The sequence below is a fragment of the Cygnus atratus genome, chromosome 4 (assembly GCF_013377495.2).
Source record: "Cygnus atratus isolate AKBS03 ecotype Queensland, Australia chromosome 4, CAtr_DNAZoo_HiC_assembly, whole genome shotgun sequence".
Taxonomy (NCBI): Eukaryota; Metazoa; Chordata; class Aves; order Anseriformes; family Anatidae; genus Cygnus; species Cygnus atratus.
Window position 1 is genome coordinate 4,601,436 of NC_066365.1, and position 26,621 is coordinate 4,628,056.

Here is a 26,621-nt window from a genome sequence, read left to right on the forward strand (position 1 = left end):
AGCAGAGGAGGATAGAAAGAGGCCTTGAATTTTTGGGGAACACAGTTCCAGCTGCAGGTGGATGGCTTCCAGTCTTGCGGGTCACCTGGCCCGTTTGATCAAAGAGGGTCCCGCCTGCTAATCAGCATCGGTTTGCCTTGCACTGCTCACGGTCATGAAGACATTGGCAAAAGGCCCTGACGGGTGCTTAATCAAGAAGGAAAGAAGTTTGGAGAAGAAACCAGACTTCTCTGTGGGTTGTTTGAAAAGGGTACAGAGATGCTGCAGGGATCATTTGATGGCAGACACCGCCTGAGACCAGAAGCTTCTCAACTTTACTCAAGGATTGGCGCAGTATGTGCTCTGCGTATTGTATTTTGGGACTGCTGAAGGAAAAAGCATCCTTGAGACATGGATGAATCAGAACATCCTCCTCTGGAGGATAATGGAACTGACCAGATCTGTATGTACCATGGTGTGGTTTGCAGGTGATTCAATTTAAATTACACAAAGCTAGCTGAACTTCCCTGCAGAATTTTGGAAGCTATGGTTAGTTTTGGTTCACTTTCCTGTAACAGTTGACATAAAGGATACATTTTGATAATCTATTCAACATTTATGGTCATGGCATTGAAGAAAATGCTTCAAGTCACATTTTCATCTTTTTTCAGTATTAACAGTTTTTCTTTTACAGTCTTTGAAGCCTTTAAATCTAAGAAAGAAGAGTTTATTTTTATGTTTCACAGGCTGACTTACATTGTTCTTTTTCTGCTGTTGCTGTGACCTTAGTGTACATTATTACCCATCAAAGATTGGAGAGAAGTAAGTCTGTGTGATTACCACTGCCCACTTGTCATCACACTACACTGTTACAGGTGTGGTTATTTCTCCATTTCTGTTGACTAGGTTTCTAGAGAAACATTGGCAAAGTTTTTCTTCTCCATCTTTTTATTACTAGAAATACTTAATACATGCACATTTGTAGTTTTTGCCACAAGGTATTTTTTTCCAATTTAGAGTCTTCATATGGTGCACTGTTGTTAGTTGGAGAGACTAGTTTCAGAGATGGTGCCATGTTTGGCAGATGGAAATTCTTTTTATATCGCTTCGGTTCCTAGTATGTGGCAGGATGATCATAAGCTTTTTTAGTTACTTTTCTGAGAGTTGTCTTTCATATGTAGACCAAAACTAAAGTTGACGAAGGCAGCCTGTCTCCATCCATGTGTGGGTATTGTGCCCTTCTTGGAATGCACATTTTTCCTTGTTCAGTGATTTCATGTGAAGATGGGGACCTGTTGTGGTTGCTATTTTCATATTGCTTTGTGATATCAGATAAATATATACCACTATAATACTGTCTTTCATTTTGCTAAATCTTTAGTGCCATTTTGGTGTATCAGAGACAGAAACAGCTTTTCATGGGGGGGAATCTTCCACAGATTTTCAAAACTAAAATTTGTTTTAGTGGACTCCATCTAATAGTACCGTACTAACAAAAACAAAATCCCAACCCTATGTGTGTAAATATACATGATATACATATTTATTGCTCTTTTCCATCCTTCCAACAATAAGATATAGAGAAATGTTCACAAGCATGAAGAAAAATACTTTTCTTTGCTTGAATTTTCAGAAATGCAACTATCAACCTACTTGAATAATTACACTTACAATAATAAAGGCCTTTGCATGGCATAGACTTGTATTAATAGTTAGAGTGCTACAGCACTAATGTGACTGAAGGACTTTCCAGAAAGGGGACAAAAGGAGCATCACATAAGCCCTCTGACTTGCCAGTTTGCTTCTGCTTGTTTAAGAAGCTCCATCTCAAAAAACCAACACGCTGAGGAGCAAGCTGCCCTCCTGATAGAAAGCAGTTCCGCATGCCTACGCCCTGACTTGGCACAGTTTAGCTGGGTATGTTGGAGATGTGAAGACTAGCGGTTGCTCGTTTTTATAAAATATCAGATACTGGCAATTATACAGTAAGGTGAGATTTATTTTTTTTAATGTCCTTCAGAGTGCTCAAATGCAAAATGCACTGGGATGTTTGTTATTTGACTAGACATCATTTGGCAATGCCATATTGAGTGTGTCCACAAACACTACTCATTTTAGCGAACAGCGACAACATAAAGAGCTATTAAAGGCATGCTCTCATTAGCACTTTGACATTTTTTTATTTTTTTATCTATATTTTTAAACTGTCCTGACAGCATCCATTTCTATATGCCTCAATAAAGCTAGCAGAACCTTGGTTCATCATTTCTTCATTCAGGAAATAAGTTTCATAGACACTACTGTTAAGCATTACTCAAAAATCAATTCTCATTGAAATCCCTGACAGTGAGGCCCCACTGAAGAAACACTTTAGCACCTTTATTCACTTTCTTTTCTGTCTTGCAAAATAATTTCTTTCTTTAACTCCTGCCAGGTAGGAATACTGTTGGGTTTTTTTGGAGTTTTTTTCTTTTTTATTTTTTTTCATAATAATCTAATTTAACTTTTTTTAAACCTTTCATTGTTCACTTTCACGGAAGACTCATTCCATTTAAAAGACCATGGTGAACAGCAGATAATTTAATTTGAAAGGTTAAACTACATAGATTTGACACTAATATTTGCATAAAGTATTTGCATCTCAAAGATTTACTTGAAATGAAACCTAACAGTATCTAGAAAAGTTGTATATTCAGTACAAGAAAAAAAATATGTTGTGTTTAATATTTCCTCAAGAAAAAGCACCCTATGAAGACTTGCATCATGTTTATTTTGTTTAAAAAGCAACTGCTTTTGGTGCTATTATATCATTTTTTCTTTTGACGGCAAAGCTAAAGTTTGAACCACCTGTGTGTTGTTATATCGTTTAGTAGCATTCCTCCAAACAGATAATGATTTGCTTAGTTTCTGATGGGAACAGTAGTTCCTCTACCAGTCTTTTCAGTTGTAGAGATGTGTACTGGTGTTCGTCTACACCGTTTCTATATCCCTGACCTTTTCAGGTATGATTAATTCTTTTTTCTTTGAGAGTTTTCAGTATTTGTTTCATACAAACTTTTGTAAGCATCTGTTACTCAAGTGTGTTATACCCACATTGCGCAGAAGTCCTGCTACAGAAGCAGAAAGTGTTTTAAGCAATGTATGGAATATGTCTGACATACGTGGTCCTTGTCTTCATATTCATAGGTTAGCGTGGGGAATCTTTTTCAGGATGTTTTGGACACCTTTTTTTTCCCCTGAGGTAAAGCATGAAATGTTAATTCATGGAACAATTATACAATGTATTTTTTGATTTATATTTTTATTTATTGCTGATTTTGATGTCATGTTCTGGTAGTGTATCAAGGCAGAATGATGCTCTTCATCCAGCTGTTTATATATACTTTTTGTCTACCGTTCAAGTATTATGAACAAGTTTCAAAATAATCCAATCAGTATACCTGCGCGTGTGTAAAGTATACAGTTTAAAAAGGGATTATTCATGTAGTTAGCATTGGATCCATTAAGAGTTACAGTTGTGGATGGATGCATGTGGGTATTAGTTACTCAGTTACGCCATTGGAAGAGACGACACAACCCCAAATGAGGCAAGCAGTCCTTGGGTCCATGTGAGAAGGACCTGGGTATTGTTTAGTAACAAGGGGAATATTATCGGCTTCAGCAGTGGTGTTTCTAAACACCACTGGCTGCCTAAATCAGGCAAAAACATGTTACTCATTACAGTGAGTAAAAGCTGCAGAGATGCTCCCAGTCTCTCGAATGTGATAAAGATGTTAGAAAACATGCAGAACTTGGCCTTCCCTTTCAAATTTCCTGATCGCTGCTACTTGACCACCTGAAATTTAATTTTTAATTCTCTGTATTTTACCTAAAGAGAGACCCAAATTTTCACACTAAAGTCACACACAATACCAGTATCTGCAACAGCAGTGGTCAGAAGAGAGTCTGATTTTTAGTCATTGCAAAATAATATTCAATTTCAGTGACCAGAATGAAGACTAACACCTGTGGGTTTTGGGTTTTGTTGTTTTTTGCTGTTGTTGTTGTTTTTTTCTCCTTTCTGCAACTTGCTTTTGTGGATCTGAATGTTGCTGTAATGTACAAATGAAAATTTTCTTGCACCCTCTGTTATTGAAGTATTTTACATGGTGGTTGGATTCATTAAATGATGTTAGAAACAAGTGCCTGCCACCATCATTTCTGATAGATTTTTTAAAAGATACTCCACAAAAAAAGTGGAGTTTGTATTTAAAAACAAAGAAAAAGAAAACAAAAAGAAAAAAAAAGGGGGGGGGATTGGAGTTTTGTTTTTGTTTCATTATATTTTAAAAATGCATCCAATTATCAATGCTGCTTGGAAATCTAATTTTATTTGGAAAACAGGGGGCCTTAACTTAACCTGGGACCGTTAGTGTTTTACTTGTTTCTATTTAAAAAAGAAATTGTATGAATTTCCCAGATACCATTGGTACTTGCACACTTCTCTGAAGTATTATGAAGAGTTGGGTTGGTGAAAGAATGTTTTACATATTGTTAACATACATGTGGATATTCTTATATTATTGTACATGTTTGGGAAAATATCACACAACTTTAAAAATGTTACTAAGATGTATGTATCTGACTTTTTCCTTTGGAAAATATTATATATTTTTATTTTTTACTTTTTTAAGTTCATTTATATGTGCAGTTATTTTTGTATTGCAAGTGGTCTCATAATTGCAGTAGAGGAGATAAAAGTACAAAGAAAAGTAATTTGGCAAGGATTACACTGCTTTTGGGGAAAAAAACACATGGGTCAGTATCATATTATCAATCCTAGAAATATTCTGAGTGTCTTAGCACTGTAAATATGTCACGAGACCTCTTTTCATGAATAGTGTAAAGAATTGCGAGGTTTTAATCACCTGTTTTAATTTGTTATTAATTACCACTTTTTTTGTGGCCTCTGGTCCTGACTTAATTGAACCTGATCGAACAGCATGCTTTTTTGTTTGTTTGTTCTTATTAAAATTTCTCCTTGTTTTTCAGTTGAATACTGTTTTGTTTTCTTTCAGTTTTGTACTTCGGTTTTTGTTTCTTGCTTGTGAGAAGTTGATCTTCAGAATTATGTTTACACTATTTATGATTTATTTTCATAATGTAAAAAGTGTGTAATTATTAAAATATCAATCCAACTGTTGGTGCTGATTTGCATAGTTATAAAGTTCTTAGTGTTGGTGCAAAGAAATTGCTCTGGTCTGTCTGGATTGGAAAAAGCTCGTGCTGCGTGGTGCTCATTTGCAGTTTAAAATCTAGTGTGGGTCATGTCAGTCAGCATTCACATTGCCACAAAAATCAGGGCCTTTGCAACACGCTGCATTTTCCTACAGTGCACAATTAAAAACAAAACAAAACAAAAAAAAACACCTTGCTCTTCCTATTCTTAATACACCTTTTCCCTTCAAAGTCAAGTCCATTTGGTCACCTTTTTTGAAGAGGCAGAAAAGATTACAGATATCTGCAAGCTAAATAAGGAAAAGTAGAAGCTTTGTTGCAAACCTTAGAGCACCTCCTCACTCTGGAAAAGCTGCAGGGGTCTACGTATCTGAAATTGAAACTATTGCTTAGGCAAGTCCGCAGGCATCCTAGGATCCAAAGAAATAAAGCTGAAAATCACCCTTTCTATAATAGTGATGTTAAAAAATAAACCTGGACTGTTTCTTGTCCCACAAAAGGACAGTGTCATGAGCAACGGTACAAACTAGAGGTCTGTTTTTTACTGTAAATCTGCTTTGTTCAAAAAAAGATGAAGCATAAGAATTATTACAAAATAGTATATTTTCAAAAGTGCCCTGTTCTCAGAAGACACATTTTTGCAGGAGTCTCCTTGAACAAAGGACTTTTTTGGAAGAACAAAACTTTGGGCAGTGGCTGTAATCTCTTCAAAGCATTGTTTAAATGTTTGTGTTTTTTAAGTCCCAAAATATTTCAGACAAACAAAACACTCCCCATTTTTCCCCCATCCTTCACCTCAAAAATGTATTCACTCTAGGCTAAAAGAGAGCGTGAGCACCATGGGGTTTTGACCTCTACTCTTAACTCTTGGTAATCTCCATAAGTGTACGTTAATCGTATCTAGCTCTGTTTTAGACTCCTAGGAGTACTAAAAATAGCTTTGCTCCATTTCCCAGAGGAGGAATTTACAGCACACAGCTTAACTTGCCCAGCATCACCAAAGAAGCGCCCTGCAAAGCCAAGAGCAGGTGCTGCTCCCAAGGGCTACAGGCACTGGCTGCGACCATCGCGCAGTCCTCGCTTCTCCTGCGGTGACCCTTGGCCTCTTCTTTCTGCTACCTTCCTTGTTTCTTCTCCTGTTGTAGAGGACAAAGAGTGGTTCTTGATACTGCTGCAGCTGTGCTGTCAAGAAACAAGCAAAAAGTATGTTTTACGTGGTTTCGTTTTGTTTTGTCTGTCACTGTTTTTCCCCTTTAGCTGCAGCTAGCTAAGGCATGCTAAACCAGAGCTATGCTGGCTGCCTTTCCTGAGACTACACGTCGTCTTGGGGACCATTAAACTCATGAATCCTCCAATGAGGGAAGGAACTGGCAGTGTCTGCAAGACTGCGGCCCAGAGGCCATTCTCCTTTGATGAAGGGGAACCAGCTTTTTGGGGTTCCTGGGCACCTCCCCCTGGATCTGGATGCTGCCCCTCAGCCCCAGGCCTGCACCTGCTGGGCAGATGTGTTGGGTGGGTGTCCTCTGTCAGGGGCCTGTTCTTTCAGAACTGAGCCCAAAATTGTCCTGCCTTCAGCAACGCCACTTTTGCCTAGCATCATTTTGTTAGCATGGGGTCAACCGTTTGGGACATTTCCAGCTTTTTTTTTTATTATTATTATTATTATTTCCTCCTAAACACACAGCTTCATTACTAATGTAGTAACAAACAGTGGGCTCTGGCTGCTGCTAGCACTCAGTGGTTTTCCCATTCTGTGATTTTACTGCCTCCTAGTTATCTTTCAATATCAGGTTCCCTCTAAAGTGACACTTTAGTTAAGCAGTCTACCATAGACCTCTCACCCTACTGCACTAATGGGACATTGACTTGACTTTCCTCTGGAGGTCAGTCCTATCCAGGTACCTTCTTCATAATTTTGTGACATCCTGAGGTATTCATAGGGCTGCAAATGAAATACCAGCTGCTTTCCTCTCATTTATTTAATGGAGCTCTTAATTAAATACTTAAAGGCCATCACTTACATCCATCCCTGCTTTGTGGACCTACTAAACCTGCTAATCTTTACCCATTTAACAAGGAGTCTGTGGAAATTGAGAGAATGCAACAAAAGCAGCCTTTTATATACTCACCCCATGCAACTTCACCTAGTGGTCCAATTCTAATAACCACCCAAAAATAATTGTTAGCAGAATAAAAGAACAAAACAAACCAAGGAGCTGACAAAACGTTCGTGTTCCAGCAAGTAGTAACAGCCACACCCAAACACATGTGAAAAATAAAACAAGGGAATGTCAAAACATTCATGTTCCCACAGTCAGTCTGTCTTCCCAGGGTTACTAACTCATCTACTTTTTTGTCGAGTTCTGCTGGTTCCCAGTCTGAGCACTCACAGAATGTTCTCCTCTCTCTCCCTTTTCCTGGCTGCAGTGCTTCTAAATGTTTGCTCAAAACTCAGAACTTGGATTCTCTGTTTATGTGTGTACATATATATGCATTTATCTAAGCATACAAATAAATATATGGACTGTATTTTTAGGAAAATACCGTACAAAACCTGCTCCGAGAGATCATGTTCTGCCAGTATGGTTGGACTCAATGTGCTTTAATTTGTGTCTGAGGTCAAAGGTGGTCAGAGCTCCTGTCACATCAACTAAGACTCAGGTTTTGACGTATATACGTCAAGATGTAATGTTCAATAACCAATAAATATTCCTACTATTTTTGTATGTACAAATTACACCTTGAATGAGTTTTCCAAGTACCCACACCTAAACAAAGCAGTCATGAGCTCTTTCTGGCATTACCTTTTGTCTGGCTGGAATAACAAGTACCCAGCATCTTTTTGTGCACTTGTAGGAACTCTCCTCTTTGTGGCAAAGTAATTGTTGTGAAGTAATCTTATCTGGTTAAGATAAAATACATAGATATGAGGAAAACAAAAAAAAAAAAACAACAACAAAAACCCTCTCACTATTATCATATCATATCATAGAATGGTTTGGGTTGGAAGGGACCTCAAAGACCATCTCGTTCCAACCCCCCTGCCATGGACAGAGATGCCACCCACTAGATCACGTTGCCCAAAGCCCCATCCAGCCTGCCCTTGAACATTTCCAGGGATGAGGCATCCACAGCTTCTCTGGGCAACCTGTTCCAGTGCCTCACCACCCTCATAGTCAAGAATTTCCTCATAACCTGTAATCTAAATCCCCGCTCTTTTAGTTTAAAGCCCCTCCCCGGAGCCTTCTCCATGCTGAACATCCCCAGCTCTCCCCAGCCCTGGACACAGCATTCCAGGTGGGGCCTCACAAGGGCAGAGCAGAGGGGGACAATCACCTCTCTCCACCTGTTGCCCACCCCTCTGTTAGTGCAGCCCAGGACGCAACTGGCCTTCTGGGCTGCAAGCATGCACTGCTGGCTCATGTCGAGCTTTTTGTTCACTAGATCCCCCAAGTCCTTCTCTGCAGGGCTGCTTTCAATGGGTTCTTCTCCCAGTCTGTGCTCATGTCTGGGATTGCCCTGACCCAGGTGCAGTACCTTGCGTTTAGACTTGTTGAACCTCATTAGGTTCACATTGGGCCCACTTCTCAAGCCTGTCCAGGTTCCTTTGGATGGCATCCCTTCCTTCTGTTGTATTGACTGCACCAAATGGTCCACCCTTCAAATCAATAGCTCTCCAATTTAGAAATAAGGCTGTTGTGTGGGCTCATGTCAGAGGCCTTACGGAAGTCCAGATAGGTACATTGGTCGGTCCATTAGCTTGTGTCAATAAATTTGCCTTAAAAAATCTGGAACTGCAAACACTACTGGCACATTCAGCACTGAAACAATTCTCTACAAAAATTATTCAGGAGCCAGCAAGTGTGGACATGGCTCTGAAAAGCTATGCTGCTGTGAAGCTCGGTAAGGTGAACAGCTGTAATGAGTTTGCTTCTCAGGACGCAACAGCGGCATGTTGATTTTCAGAGGTACGCTAACTCCTTCAACACAGATGGGTGGAAGGCACTTACTGCCTTGTAATTGATCGTAGTAACATTTACTTGTGTTCATCCACCATATAGGGAGACAGGAAAAAAATGAATTAAGATTTTCAGAGAGCAGTAATTCTCTATATCATGGAGAAATAGCTGCTATTATTTACTTCACAGCATCATGATGGAAGGCAGAAGGAGTGGAAGAGGAACAAAAAAAACAAGTGACAAGGTGCCGGAAAGTCCTGTGTCTCAGGCTGGGTCTCTCTCTGCTAACTGGGGGGAAAAGACCTCCTCCTCTGCTCTACACGTGAGCCTTGGCAGGCTTGTTCCTGCTGATAATATCAAAAGAATGTTCAAAACCCATGAGTCAAAAGGGAAGGACATTTTTCCTGATTTAAGTCCCATCCCATGACTCAAGGAACAGAGGAGCAGCCTGCCTCCTAACAAGTTATTTCACATACCACTCTGAACTTTCCCAGTGAAGTTCAGTATTATGAACAAGCTTTGTTTTGCTAAATCTGGAACAAAAAGTCCTGGTATAAGCCGGACTGGCTGCTGATGTCTCTTTATAAAGGAGCAGAAGCACAGTAGCTTGTATATCCCTTATATCTCTCTGTGGTCCAGGGTTTCTGAGAGAGCAGGACTGGGCAGGATGGTGTAAACAGCAGAAGTTTTTCAGCGTTAGCATTTCCAGCAGCCCTGGAAGAGGGACAAGCCTGTTCGCAGCACCAACAGAGGGCAGGGACACACCGGGTGCAGGAGGCTCGTCTGTCCTTAAATGCCTTCTGACTCACAGACTGCATGCTGTCAACAGTCAACAGGGAAACAGGGGAAAACAGGGAAATGATGCCTGGGCTCTTGCTCTTCTGTGCATTATCTGTACAAAGGGATTGCAGTTAAGTACAGTGTATAATGTATATAACTTGAACTGCAACTACCCTGTGCTACTTCTCATTTCCCAGCTTCCAGAGGTGTAGGCAAAACAGAAAAGTGTTACAGCCCTCCTGACGGGCTCTAGTCCAGGCTCGACTTGGGCACCATCAGCTCTAAGTGCCTGTTCTCTTCTTGAGAAGCCCCCTCAGTTAGTCTCTGCTGCACCTCTGTGCTGCCGGCTGGTGATACCAGGATTCTGATGAAGCAAGGATGTGAAAGCTGTGGAGCTTCAAAACCGACGTGGTCTGAAGAACACAGGGCTCAGAAAAAATGCCTGTAGGAAAAGGAATGCTGGTGCTCGACTAGAGAAGCTGAAAGAAAGGTGGCTTATTTGGCACAAAAATAAGGAGGTGTGCTTCTTCACCTGAAAAAAATTGGAATGACTAACTGGGTACTAGAAAAGACAAGTGTCCTCAGCTCATGAACTTGTTTGGATTTGCATATGTGCCCTGAGAAATCATGCAGGCTCAGTGCTGCAGGTGGCACAGATGAGCTGCAGCTGGGGTACAGTGGGACGTGGGTACACATTTTGCCCATGCAGCTCAGGGAGGAGTGGGTGCACCTGTGGCAGAGGGGAGGAGAAGCCGAGGTGCTGGGCTGGCAGCATGCCTTGCTGTCTGCAAAGGCAATGCCTCTTAACGTCAGTGCCTGCTTTTCCTGGGGTGTTTGACATCCCATGAAAGGGTCACCAAGGGTATCCATGAAGAAATGCCTCCTTGAGCCGACTCATGTCTGTGATTTAACCACAGCACTACAGTTCACAGGAGGTCATGGGACTAATTGCAGGTAGCTCCTGCCTGCACTGAAATAGGACATGCCAGTGCATCACAGCGCTGGGGCTACAGCCCTGTTATACCCACGGACAGAAAAACATAGCAAAAAATGTAGCTCTCACTAATTCACCCTGCTTTTTGGGAATAGATATGTGGATACTGTATAGAGGTACACACTCACGAACAGATCCTGGGAGACAGGGAGCCGAGCTGTGAAGACACTGTTACAGCCCTAGCCTTACTTGAACCAAGCCCCTGGGGTCCCCCACCACGGCATCTGTGATTTAGGAGCTGGAACGAGGGACAGCGAGTGAGGGATGGAGGGAGGAGAGAGGGAGGGAGGAGGAGGGGTTTGGTAGCACCAGCGCTGGGATAAGAGGCGGGGATCCCAGCTGAGCCGTGCTGTTCTGTGCCATGCCGGGCGGGATGGAGGAGCGCTACAGCAAGGCAGAGACCCTCGCCCTGCGGAGGAAGCACATCGGGTAGGGGCGGCAGGGGTGGGTGGGGAGCACGGTGAGGGTGGTGGGACCTCATCCTGCAGGAGCTGAGCCACCCACTGCAGGCTCAGCCAGAGCCCAGATGCGTTCACGAAGCTCGTGTCACACTGGCTTCTCTATAGGGGCCAGTTCGATGCTAAGGGAATCTTGCCCGCGTTACACTGGGCTGTGTAGGGCAAAGAGAAAAAGACCTGCAGAAAGAGCTGACCTAGCAGAAGAGCGAAGTGTAGTCAAGAAACAGCCCCAAGTGATGATGACGAGGTGTGCTTCTTTAAAGTGGAGCAGAGGAGTAGCCAGAGGCATCAGAAAAAGATGTGTGCAGCAGGACTATAAGCTTTGAGAAGGAAAGAGAGTGGATGACTTCACTTTCCAGGAGTTGCCTCTGGGCTTTACAAGTTGGTGATCACAGTGCACCCAACTGAGGGGATGCATTTCGTAGCACTGAGTTACCTGGAAACAGCCGTGTTTATCTGAGACCACATAACCCTTTCTGAAAGTTTAGAATGCTTTCCCTCTGCTCAGCAATATCATTCAACATAATTACACAGCTGGCGTGTTCTCCAAGAGAGAAAAAAAGGGGAGGGAGAGAGAGTTTAAAGAGGGCTTTGGATAATGTCACATGGAACCTGAGTTTTGCTGGAAGCCAGCATGAATTAAGTGCTTACAAAAAGCTGCTTTTAAAGATGTTATTCAAAGCAGTCAGGAAGAAACACCGAGATTTTAGGTGCATGCTCAGCACCTCTGAAAATAAAGCCTACGAGGCATTAGCATTTTGTTCTTGAACATGACCTCTGTGCAGTACAGTCAGCCCTTGCGTAATGACTTTTTGGCTATAGCATAAAACAGCTCTTAACCACCTAGCTTTATTCCCAGAGAGCTAACTGGCTATACATGTCCATGAGAGATGTAAACAACCAGAGCTACAGCCTACAAATGCAGTGGGACGTGTAAGGACCTGGAAGGACTTGCAGTCCCCATGCTCGCACGGAGCCCCTTCCAGACAGGGTCAAGGATTGAGGGTGCCCTTACCCAGGACTACTGCTGTCCTGCTGTGCCGGGGGGGGCATTCGTCAGCCCCATCTCACCACCCCTCTGCAGATGGAGGCAGCTGTCACCAAAAGAGCTCAAAGGAGGGGGAACGACTCAGAAAACTAAAACGGTGTTATTTTATACATTTTTAGGCCTTCCTGCAAAGTTTTCTTTGCCAAGGACCCTCTGAAGATAGTGCGTGCTCAGGGCCAATATATGTTTGATGAGACTGGAGAAAAATACTTAGACTGTATCAACAATGTTGCACATGGTAAGCAGTTTATCTTGTAAGACTGCTTCTGCTGCTTCATTTCTAATAGGAATTGTAATGCACGTCTTTCAAGTGATGATGACAGGGTCACATGGCTTCCTTGTGTGGTTCAATAGCAGACTGTTTGCGAGTAATACCATTTTCTTCTTTAGTTGGCCACAGCCATCCATATGTGATAAAGGCTGCAACAAAACAGATGGAACTGCTCAATACAAACTCCCGGTTCCTGCATGACAACCTCGTTCAGTACGCTCAGCGTCTTACGGCTACCCTGCCAGAGAAACTCTCAGTGTGCTATTTTGTTAACTCTGGGTATGTCTGCTTAGTTATTTTTTCATTAAGACTATTTTCTCCCTGTTCAAGACGGACACTCAGAACTAAGAATTTGTTAAAGTAGGACTTAGTAATAAGCAACAGAAATATTTCCAGTACTGATTGATTGCAGGATACTTTGTCTCTGCAGCTGTCATATTTGATATGATGGCTCGGTGCAAGAGAGCCAAGGCATGAGACTGCTCTGCAGAATATCAGGCAATGGGAGCAGAGGGGCTGAGGGCCAGGCTGGAAGTTTGGGTCTCCGTAGCAGGAGCAGACTTGTGTCCTCTGCTGCCTGATGGCTGGGGAGGATGGAGCTATCATGGAGGGGGGAGACAGGGCCAGCACTCTCTGACACTTTTGGGGGGTTTTGTGGCTGTGTTGTGCTTTCAGCTGATCGCTGCTCTGCGATGTGGTCTCATTTGTGCCTACAGAAGGTAAATGTCCACAAACAAACTGGGAGAGGGAAATAAAGCATCTCTTTGTTTGCTGTTTGTACAAAGGGCTGTTTTTTTCCTCGTCCTCTTATGTGACATTTACAGTCACAACCTTAGCATTGTAATCTGTATAGAAAAAGAGCCTGCTGTGTCCCCTGCCTCCTCTTCTGTTAGCATAGATTTTAATTGGAAGCCCTTCCTCACTGTTTTTGTGGATATATCTGCTGTGGTGCAGCTCTGAAGCAAATGATCTGGCTTTACGACTGGCCCGGCAGTACCACGGACACCAAGATGTGATCACCCTTGAAAAGTAAGTACATAAAGCAGCTTGTGTAAATGCAGCCAGCAACTCCTGCAATTACTTCAGAAGTGGCTGTGCAGCAACCCCCTGCTGTTTGTACTGTACTGCCTGCTGAAAGAAAGGCTTTGTTGCTTTCATGGTAGAAGAGGTCAGGAAATAAGTTTCCCTTTTTCACATTTGGATAAACACGAGTTCTGAAGATTTGTGAAAAACAGAGATTGTCGGTCACCCCAGAAGGTCAGTCACCTGTTACAGGGTGTTTCCCACTGAGAATGACAAAGCAATTCATGCCAGAGACAGGAACATTAGTTTGAAACATCACTGAGTGGTCTAGCCACTGGGCTGTTCTGGAAAAGGGCTTTCTGTTTGTGATACTCTTCTGGAAATGCTTCATTTTGGACTTGAGGATCTTGAAGGTCTTTTCCAACCTAAATGAGTCTTTGGTGCTATGATTCCATGGTTCTAAATAAATAAGCATTCAGTGTTCAAGAAGGATGACCTTGGAGCTCTGCGAATGGTGTTGATTCCCGGCTGCACCAATGCTCAGCTCTCCTCCATTGAGCACAGGAGCACACACACAAAACTGAGCAGCTCCAAAATCAGGAGGAACTGAAAGGGCTGTCACTCCTGAGGAATGTTCTTGACCAAGTCTCTGGGTCTCCCTTGCCTGGGTGCAACTGTAGCATTGGTTACACTGCTGTTGGGCTGGATCTTTTCCTCAGGTCACAATCAGAAAATCCAGCCAGAGCAACCGTAGGAGCACATCTGTGACTGAAAGGCACAGAGCTTGTTTGACTCAGCTGTAGCCAGATCCCTGTTAGCCCTCCTTGACCCACAGGGACACAATTTGGAGCCCTTAAAGTAGTTTCAGTCAGGAGAAGCTGATGATGGAGCTGGCTCAGTCACTCTGCTTGACTGCAAAGTCTTGCCTGCCCGAACACCTCAGGCCCCCAGTTTCCAAGGCTCGGTGGGGTTTTGTTATAGCTGTGGCCCTGGTCAGGGTGGGTTTTCTGTCTTTTCTTTGCCCCCATTGGCAGTCTGTCGGACTGACAGAAAGGAGTTAAGAAGAGAAAGGAAGGCAAAAGTATTCTCTTTACCCAACATGTCTGCTGCTGTTTGATTGTGACTTGTCTTTGTTTTTGGTTGCAGTTCCCTCTGCTTTAAGTTTATGGCTGAATGAAAGTGTTTATTCCCTGAATTAAGCTGCTTTAGGTTCAAAAGGCTGTGCTTCCTCATTTCTAGATCAAATTGGCCTCAATAGTAACCGTCTTCAGCATACTTACAAAGCGTTTATATTCAAACACTGTTCACCCTTATCCCATGACTGGCTTTGGCCAAACAGTCGAGCCTTCAGGGCACGTAGGGGTGTGCTGCTGCTGTATAAGGGCCGCAACCTCTGTTGTAATGCAGACTCTTGAGAGTCTTTGCAGTGGTGTTAGGGCCTAGCTTACAAAGCTTGGGCTGGCCAGAGCAGGGCTTGCAGGGTGGCCATGAGGCAGCTGGACCCACCCTGCACTGCTGTTTGTAACTGGCCAGAGCAGCCACTTCAGAGGTGGTGCCATCCAGGGGACATCACCTGCTCTGTCCTCACGCTGGCATCTGAGTTTATGCAAGAACAAAAGGTCACCCCTGGTTCCAGTCTTGCTAGTGAATTAAAGCCAACAGCACATTTCACATTGCCTTTGAGAGAAAGACTGAGAGAATTAAACTACGATCCCGTCACAAACAGTGCTACTGTGTTATAGATACAGCCTCGTATTCTGGTTTATTTATAAGCAAAATGGTAAATTTAGCTCTTCTATAAATTTGGTGACTTCAATATTTAACACTCATGCAGTGCTTACCATGGCCATGTTACATCTCTGATTGACATCAGTCCCTATAAATTTAATCAGCTGGGAAAGGACAGCAAGAAGGAGTTTGTGCATGTGGTAAGTGAGCTTTTTTTTTTTTTGTCATAGTTATGCCTATTATGCGGTATATTCAATTAGCTACTTCTGGTGTAAATATACTTTCATTCTGCTTTGCTGATGCCAGCGTACATCCACTTGAGTGTCAGTGGACTTAATACAGCAAAATTGTTTGCTTTTGGATTTCAACGAGAGTCCTCATTTACAAGGCTGAATTCATTTAGTAGTACACTACAAGTTTTCAGAGTCATTGCACTGTACAGATACGCAGTTTGAGGAAGGTAGCCAATGTCTGTTGTGTTAATTTGGCTAAAGATATGCAGGACTTTTAAGTCTACTTCAAAAAACTGGAAAGGCAGAGCCCATGTGCACACAGTTCTGGGTATAGAGCTCATGGATATTCACCTGAACAAGCTACCGTTTGATTTCCAGCCTGATCTTGTATATCTTACAATGACAAAAATCACTCTCAGCTCAGAGGAGCACACCAAACTGCTCACAGGTCTTTCCGAACTCTTTATAATGCTCCCATTCCTTTATTTACTGAACTTCTTCCAACATTGTTTGTGGAGGCTTGAAGGTCATACAGATTCTTACTGTGATTAGGATGCTGGAAATCAAGTGCCAGACTGGAAAACCCAGTTTTCCAGTTGCAGGAAGGGAAATTCCTGCAAGAAACTGAAATAAGTTGACAGATGAGGACTCAGTATTATCTCTTAGGGGAGAGGAGGAATGGGCTTGAAGAGGTGGATGAGGTAGATGGCTCTTTCAACATTTTCGTCCAGTAATGCTGAACACATCACAGGGCTGGCTTTGAGTTTAGGCTGCTGTACATATTTTTGTGCAATTCCATGCAGAAATTGAGATTGTGCTAACTGCTGTTATGTATCTATGTGGAAAGACAGAACTGTACCCTGTTAGAAAAACTTGGAGCAATGAAAAGAAACAGAGTAAATGTTTCACAGAAGGATTGCCTTTAAAAAATAATAATAATATATTTTTTAATTGGTCTTCTCAGGCTCCTTCTCCAGATATCTACAGAGGGAAATATAGGGAAGACCACCCAGATCCAGCAAGTGCTTATGCTGAAGAGGTGAAAAAGATTATTGAAGAAACACAGAAGAATGGACGCAAGGTATGTGTCTCATGCTCTAGAAATGCTGAAGCTTCATTTAAGAGTAAAATGGAAGCATGAAACAGGAAACTAAGGACATGTTTCTCTACTTAGTTTCCCTTGCTTGCCTTTCATTTTCCTGTGATGTGTTCTGTCTTCAAAATGTGCCATTTTTCAACCTTATCATAATTTTTCTAGGTATCAGTGAAAGGATCAATTATACATTTGTAAATGAGCAGATACAACCAAAACAGTTTAATTCTCTATTTTATGCATTGCACCAGTAGACTCTAAATATCTTAGGGCACAGGCAAGCTTTGAGGTCAGCTGAGAACACAACACAAGTTTTAGCAATATATAAAAGTCTCTATGAATGGAGAAAATATGGAGAAAAAGATAGATAAAATCTTGATACTACATTTCTGATTCCGGTAGCTTAAGATAACTTTGGAGTCATCTGAAAAGATGAACCTTTCAATAATATACAACATGACCTTGATAAAAACAGATCCTTTCTAAACAGGTTTACTTACAATGTGTGTTAATATTTTGTATGATGGCACAAGCATTTAGAGATACGTAGGGCTTGATTCAAAGCCCCACATTCTGTGGAGATTGAAACAACATGTTCCCTTCTAGTCCAATGGACTTGTATCACTCTTCTTTTAATTTCTTCATCAACTTTTTTTTTATCCTCTACTAACGGATAGTTTTGTTTTGTGTTTTTTTTCTTCCCTTGTTTCCTTTCTTTTGCATATTTCTTAGGTTTTGGTGACATAGACCTGTGGCAGGACAAGTTGTGCTAAAGGCTAAGCCTCACATGCTATGGGAAGCTTCGTACTCTTTGGCCGTAGCATGCCTCTTCAAATATAGTGTATGGTTCTTTACACGTTACTGCTCGGCCTTGTTTCCAGGAAGACTGCACCAGCCCAGAGAGACTTCTTGATGCTCGGGGAGGGGTTCACAAGTGGTGTGGGGATGCAATCCCTTAAATAACAGACTTATGCTGAGACTTTGGGGTAATATTGTATCTCTGCTGCATAGACATGTTGACAAGAAATGAATTTTGATGTTCCAGTGTGTCTGATCCGCTGCTTTTGCCCTTCCTGACTTGAAATAACTTTCTTTTTCATTCCTAGCAACTGGAATTATTTCACCTATAGAATTTTTCTCCTCTTATGTCAAGTGCCTCATGCTGATATTTCACTTCTTTAGTTATTTTCATTAGGCAGGGGTGCCCAAAGCATAGCCTCAGGTCATCTTATAGTTCAGCTTCTACCCAACTCTACCTGGTGTTAAAAGATTGAACAATTAAGCTGATCACCATATATACCTCTTACTGGAGAGTCCTGACATTAAGCAAGTTTTATTTGTCTCTTGGAGAAAATGGCAAACAGTGGTACGTCTCCTGTAAATGGAAATCTGTTAATAAATTTACAGAGCTCCCAGGAGCCTGTCCGCTGACACCAGTGTCTTCAACTTTAATGGCTGTAGGACTGGGGGTTAATGGAGGTCCTTGTATTCCCATCAGGTTACAAAGGTGGCCCTGGCTACTGCAAATTTGGGCATCCCCAATTTAAAAAAATGAAAAAATTCTCTAGCCATAGCTCCTCAAGAACCCTCAGATGTCAAAAGCATTGTGTGATTAAATTTGGGCACACATTTAAACATTTATTTCTAGACTGTTAGATGTTTGTGCAAAGGCCAGGCAGATGAACATAGCTCTTACCTCAGTTTGTTTTTTGTAGATTGCTGCTTTCATAGCTGAATCCATGCAGAGTTGTGGAGGCCAAGTAATTCCACCTGTGGGCTATTTCCAGAAAGTGGCAGAGTACGTACATCACTTTGAACGGGCATAGCTGAAAATTAACTGGAGAAAAAAGAAAAAAAAAAAAACATTTTTCACTATAGGCTGATCCAATCAAATCAACTATCTTCCTCTCTTGCTCTTGGTTATCTGTGATTTCTTCCTACTTTTTGAAAAGTATGATTTCACTTCTATTTTTTATGGAACATCAGCTGACTAATTATTTTTAGCTGGATAATTGTCTTTCCTTTTCTATCTTTAATCTTCAGGCCATAAATATGATGGAAGATGAAGTTGAACCATCAGAGAGGTAGCCCTGCAGTAAAATTACAGTACTTCTATTTTGCATCAAAATACTAGACATTTTTTGTTAACATTTAGTCAATTAATATTTTTTCAACTGAAATAGCTACAGCTCTGCTTGATAAGTTTCCAATCTCTGTTACACAACCCAGCTCTGTTTTGTCGCACTAAAAGCAAAACAATTGGCTTGAATGGAGTCATTTAAATACAGCTAGAAAAAGTAGCTGTTGATATCTGTCAGAAATTTGATAAATGAACTATAGGTTTATTAGGGCCTGAGTAAGAGCCCGGTCAATGAAGGACTCAAGTAGTACTTGCAGTACTTGTAGTGCTCAAGTACCATGACAAAGGATAAACTCAAGCTGAGTCACTCAGGATTCACAGGTCTGACTATTCCTGAAAACAGAGTCCTGGCAGCAGTCTTTGGAATAAGAGAGGAAGAACCAACCTCTTCTTAAGCAGACTGCTGGGATGTATGCCAGGGGGTTTAGCCACTTATGCAGTCTCTGAGCATGGTTGTTAGAGCAGCAGCACTGAAGTTCCATACCAAGTTGTGTTTCAACAGCCACGTTCTTTCTTTTTTTTATTGTCTAAACTGGTTTCACACTGGAGATTTTCTGTACTACCAACATCCTTGTCCTAGACTCAAGACCAGTCGGCGAAGTTAGTCACTCAAGCTATTCTATTTGTTTCCAGGTATGTGCGTGCAGCAGGAGGTATATTCATAGCTGATGAGGTCCAGGTTGGCTTTGGCAGAGTTGGGAAGCATTTCTGGGCTTTTCAACTGCAAGGTGAAGACTTTGTGCCTGACATTGTCACCATGGGAAAACCCATTGGCAATGGCCATCCTATGTCTTGTGTGGTCACAACAAGGGAAATTGCTGAAAGTTTTGGTGCCTCTGGTTTGGAGTATTTCAATACTGTAAGTTTGTACATGCAGGTTTGTCCTTTTTTTTGTTTGTTTACATTTGGCAGTTACCAGTTGTTCAGGCGATTCACATAACATCTGCATCCATCACTGCATCATATTGCTAAGAGCTCAAGTCAGTCACAAGCTAATATCTACAAACAAGTGGAGAGGCTTTGAAATATGCTCTCTACCAGGTGGTATATCTTAAAATGGACCAGCAGGACTCTGGCAAGTCATGCACCTCATCTCATAGCCATATAGATAAACGCTTCCTTACTCCTCCCTCTCCCTAGCTCCCCTCTGAAATGCTGACCATGTAACACTTCATTTTCTAGGATAGGCTCAGCAACGGGTGCTATGCAGGTGGGGTTCATGCCCTGGCAGACCTTGCTGTGCAGTCGTCACCTAACAAAACAGTGACCCTTTACCAAGGAAACATTTGAGTGACATGCATGCCACAGAGGAGCAGCTTTCTTGTTAAATCCTCTTTTCTGCTCCTGTGACTGAGACTTCTTCCCAGCTACCATGAATTCTCTTTTCTTTCAATGGAGTCTACTCCCTGCAGTTGAAGAAATACCAGATTTGTCACCCACTGCTCTTCACAGGAGCATTTTGCCTGCATATATAGTCTAAGAACCATGAGAGCAGCTTGAACACTTGAGCTGTGAAATCTTCGAATTACTGAAACCCGAAGCTGAGGAACAGGGAGCTCCCTCCCTTGGGCTTTAGTACACTGCCCAAACCATGGGGAGCTGTGCTCCACAGCCTGCACAGCACAAAATCTCTGCCTCTTTAAGCTTTCCTGACTACATGCCAAGTAGGAGAAGACAAGCAAAACCTACCCGGGTAGACATGGATGAATGTTTCTGATGGATGTTGTTTTCCTATTGTCTTTACTATCAGTTTGGAGGCAACCCAGTGTCTTGTGCAATTGGTTTGGCTGTACTGGAGGTAATAGAAAAAGAAGATCTCCAAGGAAATGCTACACGTGTAGGAAATTATCTCCTAGAATTGCTGGATGAACAAAAGGAGAAGCATCCCTTAGTGGGAGATATCAGGTAGGTGCCCTATGGCATTTCAGTGTTTCAGAGAGAAGAAATGATGAGGGGAAAAAAAAGAAAGTCTGGGGTGAGGAGAACCCAGAAACAGGATGCCATTATTATGTTCCACCTCTTTGAAACTGGACTACCCAAAACTAATACTGTAAACAACATGTTTGTCAATAAATGTTTCTATTCAGCTGTTTAGCTGGGGAATAAATGTAGCTTAGAAAGGCTAAGGCACACCCCCATGCAATAGCCTAGTTGCCAGCACACTCTTGGGATGATGGAGACACTCAAATCTCTGGACTGTTTCATTTGGAGATGTTAGTGTAGGTATCCCTCATCTCATGTTAGAACCATGATAACCTCTCTTAGTTTTTTTGTTTTTAGTATTGTTGTTATTTTTAATTCTTGTTTTCAGTTATCTGTCTTCCACATTACCTTGTTTTGAGGCTTACAGGATAAGAGAGCAAGAATATTCTTAGCTGGCCATGTAGCCTTAATGAGCCAGCTAAATTTATTCAGAATTAGCTGTTATCTCACTTGATCATCTGAAGTAGCAAGTGCCAAAAGATAGCTAAACAGAAAGTCTCATCACTTTCTTGTTCTTTCCCCTCTTGCACCCCAAGAAAGGGAAGTGCAGTTGTTAGGTCTACATTTGAGCAGAAGGCTTGGGTTCCTGACACTGGATTTCATTTTTCTGTTTTATCCTTTGTCCAGGGGTGTCGGATTGTTTGTTGGAGTAGATCTGGTGAAGGACCAACAAAAGAGAACACCAGCCACAGCTGAAGCTCTTCACCTTATTTACAAGTAAATGTTTTCTAATGACTACATGCAGTGATCAAACCTTCCTAATATTCCCTAGCAGTTACTCATTAATTTCAATTCAAATTTCTGTAGCTTCTGATGACATGGTATTAGAAAAAAAGAAAAATTTCAAAGTTGAACTTGGCACGAAGGGTCTGACAGGGCACAATATAGTTGTATATCTGTGTTTAACACAACTGCTTCCTCTTTCCACAGGCTGAAAGAGCAGAAAATCCTCCTTAGTGCAGATGGACCACACAGAAATGTACTAAAATTTAAACCACCAATGTGTTTCACTATGGAAAATGCAAAACATGTAGTGGAGAAAATTGATGTACTTCTCACAGGTATGTATGGTTTAATGATCACAAGAATAGTCTTTGTTGTAATGACACTTTAGAAACACCAGCCACAGTACCATAATGCAGGCTATTACACGCAAGGAAAAGAAAGCAATTACGTTTCCTTCTCCTTGTCCAAATTGTTGTTCTCAATGCCACCTACTCAAAATAAATTTAAAAGCCTCAAATATACTTCAACCAAACTTCTTAGGCAAAGTCCTGCTCTTGATTCTTTCTCTCATAGGCTCAGTGTTCTTATTTATCTCTGGTCACATATGCTATGTGTTAAGGAGCAAATAAATTAATTCACCAGAGTTCTGAAAGACACTGGTGAAACTTTCCATAATGCTCTGTTTCTTCTTTTTTTCTCTTTCTTTCTTCTTTTTTTCTCTTTCTTTCTTCTTTTTTTCTCTTTCTTTCTTCTTTTTTTCTCTTTCTTTCTTCTTTTTTTCTCTTTCTTTTCTTCTTTTTTTCTCTTTCTTTTCTTCTTTTTTTCTCTTTCTTTTCTTCTTTTTTTCTCTTTCTTTTCTTAACTGGCTTCATTGAATATGACTGTCTCACTCAAATTCAGCCTGAAGGTTTTCAGGCTTTATTTATCTTCTACCTGGGGACCAGTCCAGCGGAAAATAACATCAGGATATTTATCATTAATAACATATTATTAACATAAGGACTCTCCAAGCTCATTCTACATTGAACGCTCCCATCTCCTGAGGTTAGAACAACTGGAGCTAGCCTAGCACAAACCTGCAGGATTCAGCTTTGAAAGGTCTATCTATAGGGTATATAAGGTCTATATACCTGTGCTCTGGCTAAGTTGCTAAGTTCATGCTATTTAAACACCCACAGTCCTGATACATTAATCATGTTTCCTTAGAAAAATGTTTTAGGAAGTATTCTTTACTTTTCAGTTACTCTCCCATGGGATAAATGCTCAGAGGAATAGTTGATTGGGTATTGTTTCTTTCAGCTAGCAGTTAAACTGACTGTATGCTTACTTACGCCTGGTTATTTTTGTTATTTTTTTCTTAGAAATTGAAGAGGCAACTGGAATGAAGACGGGAAATGACATATCTGCAAATGCACAATGTAAAAGAAAAGTATGTTTTTTTTTGTTTTTTTTTTTTCCAATCTTATTCATATAGGTGTTTGGTGAAGCAAATGACACCCTCATTTTTGGTGGCATGAGAGGCTCTGTGCCTTGATACTGAGTTCAGAACTAGTCTGTTGAAAGGAGCCTGAGAGGATTATGTTACTGGGGCAAATCTAAAAAGAGCTGACCTACACAGACCTACAACAAGGAACGTTTCATAGACAAGCCCATTGCCTTGTCTGCCTTATATATATGCAAATACAAGCAACCTGACCTTGGGCTGCACACAACTGTGAGCTCTTAAGCAGTCAAGAATTTCACCAGTTCTAGGTATTGAGTGCTACCAATGGATATTTGGCTTTCTAAGCAAGCCTTCAGCCTGGAAGATTTCCAATTTTTAGAGCATTCCGAGGATTTAGTTTCCACTGTAGTGGAATCTTTGAGTATGAATGGCTGACATCCAAATTAGGACTCCTTAGGTTGCAGCACTGGCTTTGGACAAATCATATATGATTTCTCACACCCTTAAAAATACATGTCATCCACTGTGCTATAGGGAAGCTCACTGAGGCAACCCTTCACAAATTTTCCAGTGATGGTGCAAATGGCAGAGAGGCAAGAGCTCAGCTGTCTAGGGAGACAATAATCAAAGCAGAGATCGTATGGATTACTGGCTATCTGGATAACAGATAAATCTAGATTTGGGGTACAAACTCTTTCATACATTTGTACACATTCGGTTCAATTTATTTCAAAGGTGAGAAGTTGTGCTTCTGAAAGAGGAGAATCGGGCAGAGCTTCTTAATGGGAACCAAATTCAATGCCTGCCTGTTGAAAGACAAGCATGCACCTTCATTGATATTTCATTTGTGTTTCAGACTAATGAAGGGAGTTCTCAAGCAGAGCCTGCAAATGAAAGCACCAGCCATATGAATGGAGCTGTCTGCAGACAAGAAAATGGTTTTTACCCTGAAAAATGCTCAGTGCCAAGTAAAAGAATAATAACTTGAAGATGGAAAGTTTTCTTTTTCAGTTTGAATTTGTTTTCTATTTGCTTTTGAGATGAAGAGTGCAATAGTCTGACTCCTAGGATTTGTCAGAAGCCTAGTGCTACCTTCCCTAAATTGACTAAATACCTATTAGCTTCATTAGGATTTTAAAATACATTTTCAGATATATGAGAACTATACCATGTGGCCTGAAAGCTACATGTGACAGAATGGGCAAGTGATTCGTGAATATCTTGGTGCTGATTGCAGGCTTGGCATAGGTAAACAAACTCTGTGAAATCTGTGGATTTACTCATATTGCACAGAGTCTGAATTGCTTCACCACCATACAAGCAAATCACCAATCCTATAAAGTTTAACATGATGAACTTAACATGCTATTTTTACAATATTTTAAATTTCAATATATAATATTGAGATGTTAATTACTTTCCATGTTTTAATGGCTGAATTCACAAAACAATACTTGAGAGAGAAATCATTGTTATCTTCCTGTGTATCTTAGGTCCTATGGACCATATTCCCAGCTGATACAAATTGGTGTAACTTTGTTAATGTAAGTGATGCTCTACCAAGAGTCTACCTCTGTGTGTGTAGAGGCACAATGTTCATGCAAGCCATTCTCACTTTGTGTTCAAAGAAATGAATATGGATCATAATTTTCTATTGGTAAAGCAACTTTTATAGAGAACTATTTATATAGAGTAAGATTTTAGCTTTTCTTTTTTTCAAAAGTTTATATATTGAACCCTCTAAGTCCACAAAATATGCAAGTACAGTATAGATAATTTCAGATGCACCGAAACGAGGCTCCCAGGGATAGCCCAGCTTGCATTCCCATGGATTTTAGATGTTTTGAAAGCTGTAGGAAGTACTGCCTGATCCTTCTGTAGCGATTCTGTTACTTTTTGTCAGAGGTGATGAAGAGTTGCACGCCAGTTGCACTGGATCCTGACACATAAATGGCTATGCTAACATTTGATAGATTACTAAAATGAGAGGACCTCTGCATAAAACATGCATGGAGCCACTTTGCAGGCACTGCCTGTCTTTGCTGGAGATATTCTAGCCTGACTTGTGCCTCCTTGTCGGTGTTAGATTTCAGTGAAAGCGCACAAGCCCTGCTTTTCTCTTTTAATATATGCACAACTCTATGTTATGGAAAAGGCTGAGGGCTTTACAAGTAGTATGTACTTCACAAAAAAAAAATGTATTCAATTTTCATACCCTGAGTTCTGCTGTTTCATAATTGCTGCTAACACCACCACCAATATGACTGAAAATTGAGCACCTTATTTAATTTCATGTTTTCCACAATTTGCTATATTAATATTGATATTTCCAGTGTAACTTCATCCAACATCCTCAAGCTGGCTTATTTTCTATTTCACGATTCTTGAATAATTCCATAAAAATAAATCTCTTATTTGTAATTATGAAATCATCCACAACGGTGTTTTTTTTTAATCAATTTCGTTCTTCAGTAACACCCACTTGATGAGGAAAACCACTTCAGTTTTCGCCTGGGCTTCTCTCCATGCCAAAGCAGAGCTGGCTTGGCTGTGTTTCCCCGAGGCTCTGTGTGGTCCTCTGCTGTACACAGCTCTCACCCTCTGTGCTGGAGGTTATCCCAGCTGCCACAGCTCCACTGCTTGCGGGGCTGTGCTGCAAACGGGGTCGGGCCCTGCCAGCTCTGCGCCAGGACCCATGGCACAGGCCTCTCCATCTGCACAAAGGTCCAAGTTAACCTCCTTTGGAAGGGTGGTAGAGGAATTTCTTCCAACTAGATAAACCACTGACGGACTAACGTAGTACAAGTACCAACATACCAAAGGCGCATTTCCATGGCACTTTGCTCAAAATCAAGGCTGCCACAGTGCTTTCTACCGATGCCTTAATGTACCCCTGTAGCCACACATTGGCATTAGCAGCTCCATGGTGGACTCAAAATTAACCTACCCTTTGAAGCTGGTGAAAGCACCTCCCTTACATGCTACTGAGAGGCCAACACCTTTCGCTCATTGTCAGCAAATTAAACTACCTGAACATGTTGCACCTGTCTCCCTTCAATTAAAAACAAAACAACAAAAAAACCTTACCCATTTCTTTCCCCTCCCACCCACTTTTCCTACCAAGGTATGTGTCTAAAGGCACAGCTTAGGTCATTCCCAATATCAAGTGACGGCTCCTTACATTGTACCTCACCCACAGTGTGCAGAACAAGCAGCATGCTGTTCCCAGCAACTGGGAGGGTTACGCTCAAAAGAACACAGCCCAAGAGCCTTGTGGCAGGTCATTAATATTTAATTTCCAAAAACATGATGAAGAACTAGAAAAATATCCAATTAATCTAAATTTGGAGGGAAATAAAGGTTGCAACTTCATAAGCACAAGGGGCCTGGGCCTCTACCTGTGTCTTGTTTCTCCACATGCTAAAATTACATGGAGAAACAATTGCTCCAGTTGGATAGTGTTTTACATACAGTTTCTGCTTCATAAAGCAGGAGGTTTTCTACCTATCTTTTCTGCTAATGGTAGCTAATCGTGCAAGGTACAA

The 26,621-nt window shown here is 41.4% G+C and overlaps 1 protein-coding gene across 1 annotated transcript; it reads left to right on the top strand.

Moving 5' to 3' along the window:
* The first annotated feature begins 11,281 nt into the window (after nt 1-11,281).
* On the top strand, nt 11,282-25,511 carry ETNPPL (ethanolamine-phosphate phospho-lyase). Its single transcript, XM_035539659.2, has 13 exons — nt 11,282-11,358; nt 12,555-12,673; nt 12,826-12,985; nt 13,661-13,735; nt 15,564-15,657; nt 16,655-16,771; nt 18,499-18,581; nt 19,557-19,782; nt 20,674-20,828; nt 21,534-21,623; nt 21,837-21,967; nt 22,994-23,061; nt 23,933-25,511. The coding sequence occupies exons 1-13, from the start codon at nt 11,291-11,293 to the stop codon at nt 24,062-24,064; spliced, it is 1,518 nt and encodes a 505-aa protein (XP_035395552.2). The 5' UTR covers nt 11,282-11,290; the 3' UTR covers nt 24,065-25,511.
* The last annotated feature ends 1,110 nt before the right edge of the window (nt 25,512-26,621 follow it).

Coding starts and splice junctions, on each gene's coding strand:
- ETNPPL (XM_035539659.2), top strand. CDS start 11,291: ATGCCGGGCGGGATGGAGGAGCGCTACAGCAAGGCAGAGACCCTCGCC. Junction 11,359..12,554: donor CTGCGGAGGAAGCACATCGG/GTAGGGGCGGCA, acceptor ATACATTTTTAG/GCCTTCCTGCAAAGTTTTCT. Junction 20,829..21,533: donor CCCTTAGTGGGAGATATCAG/GTAGGTGCCCTA, acceptor TCCTTTGTCCAG/GGGTGTCGGATTGTTTGTTG.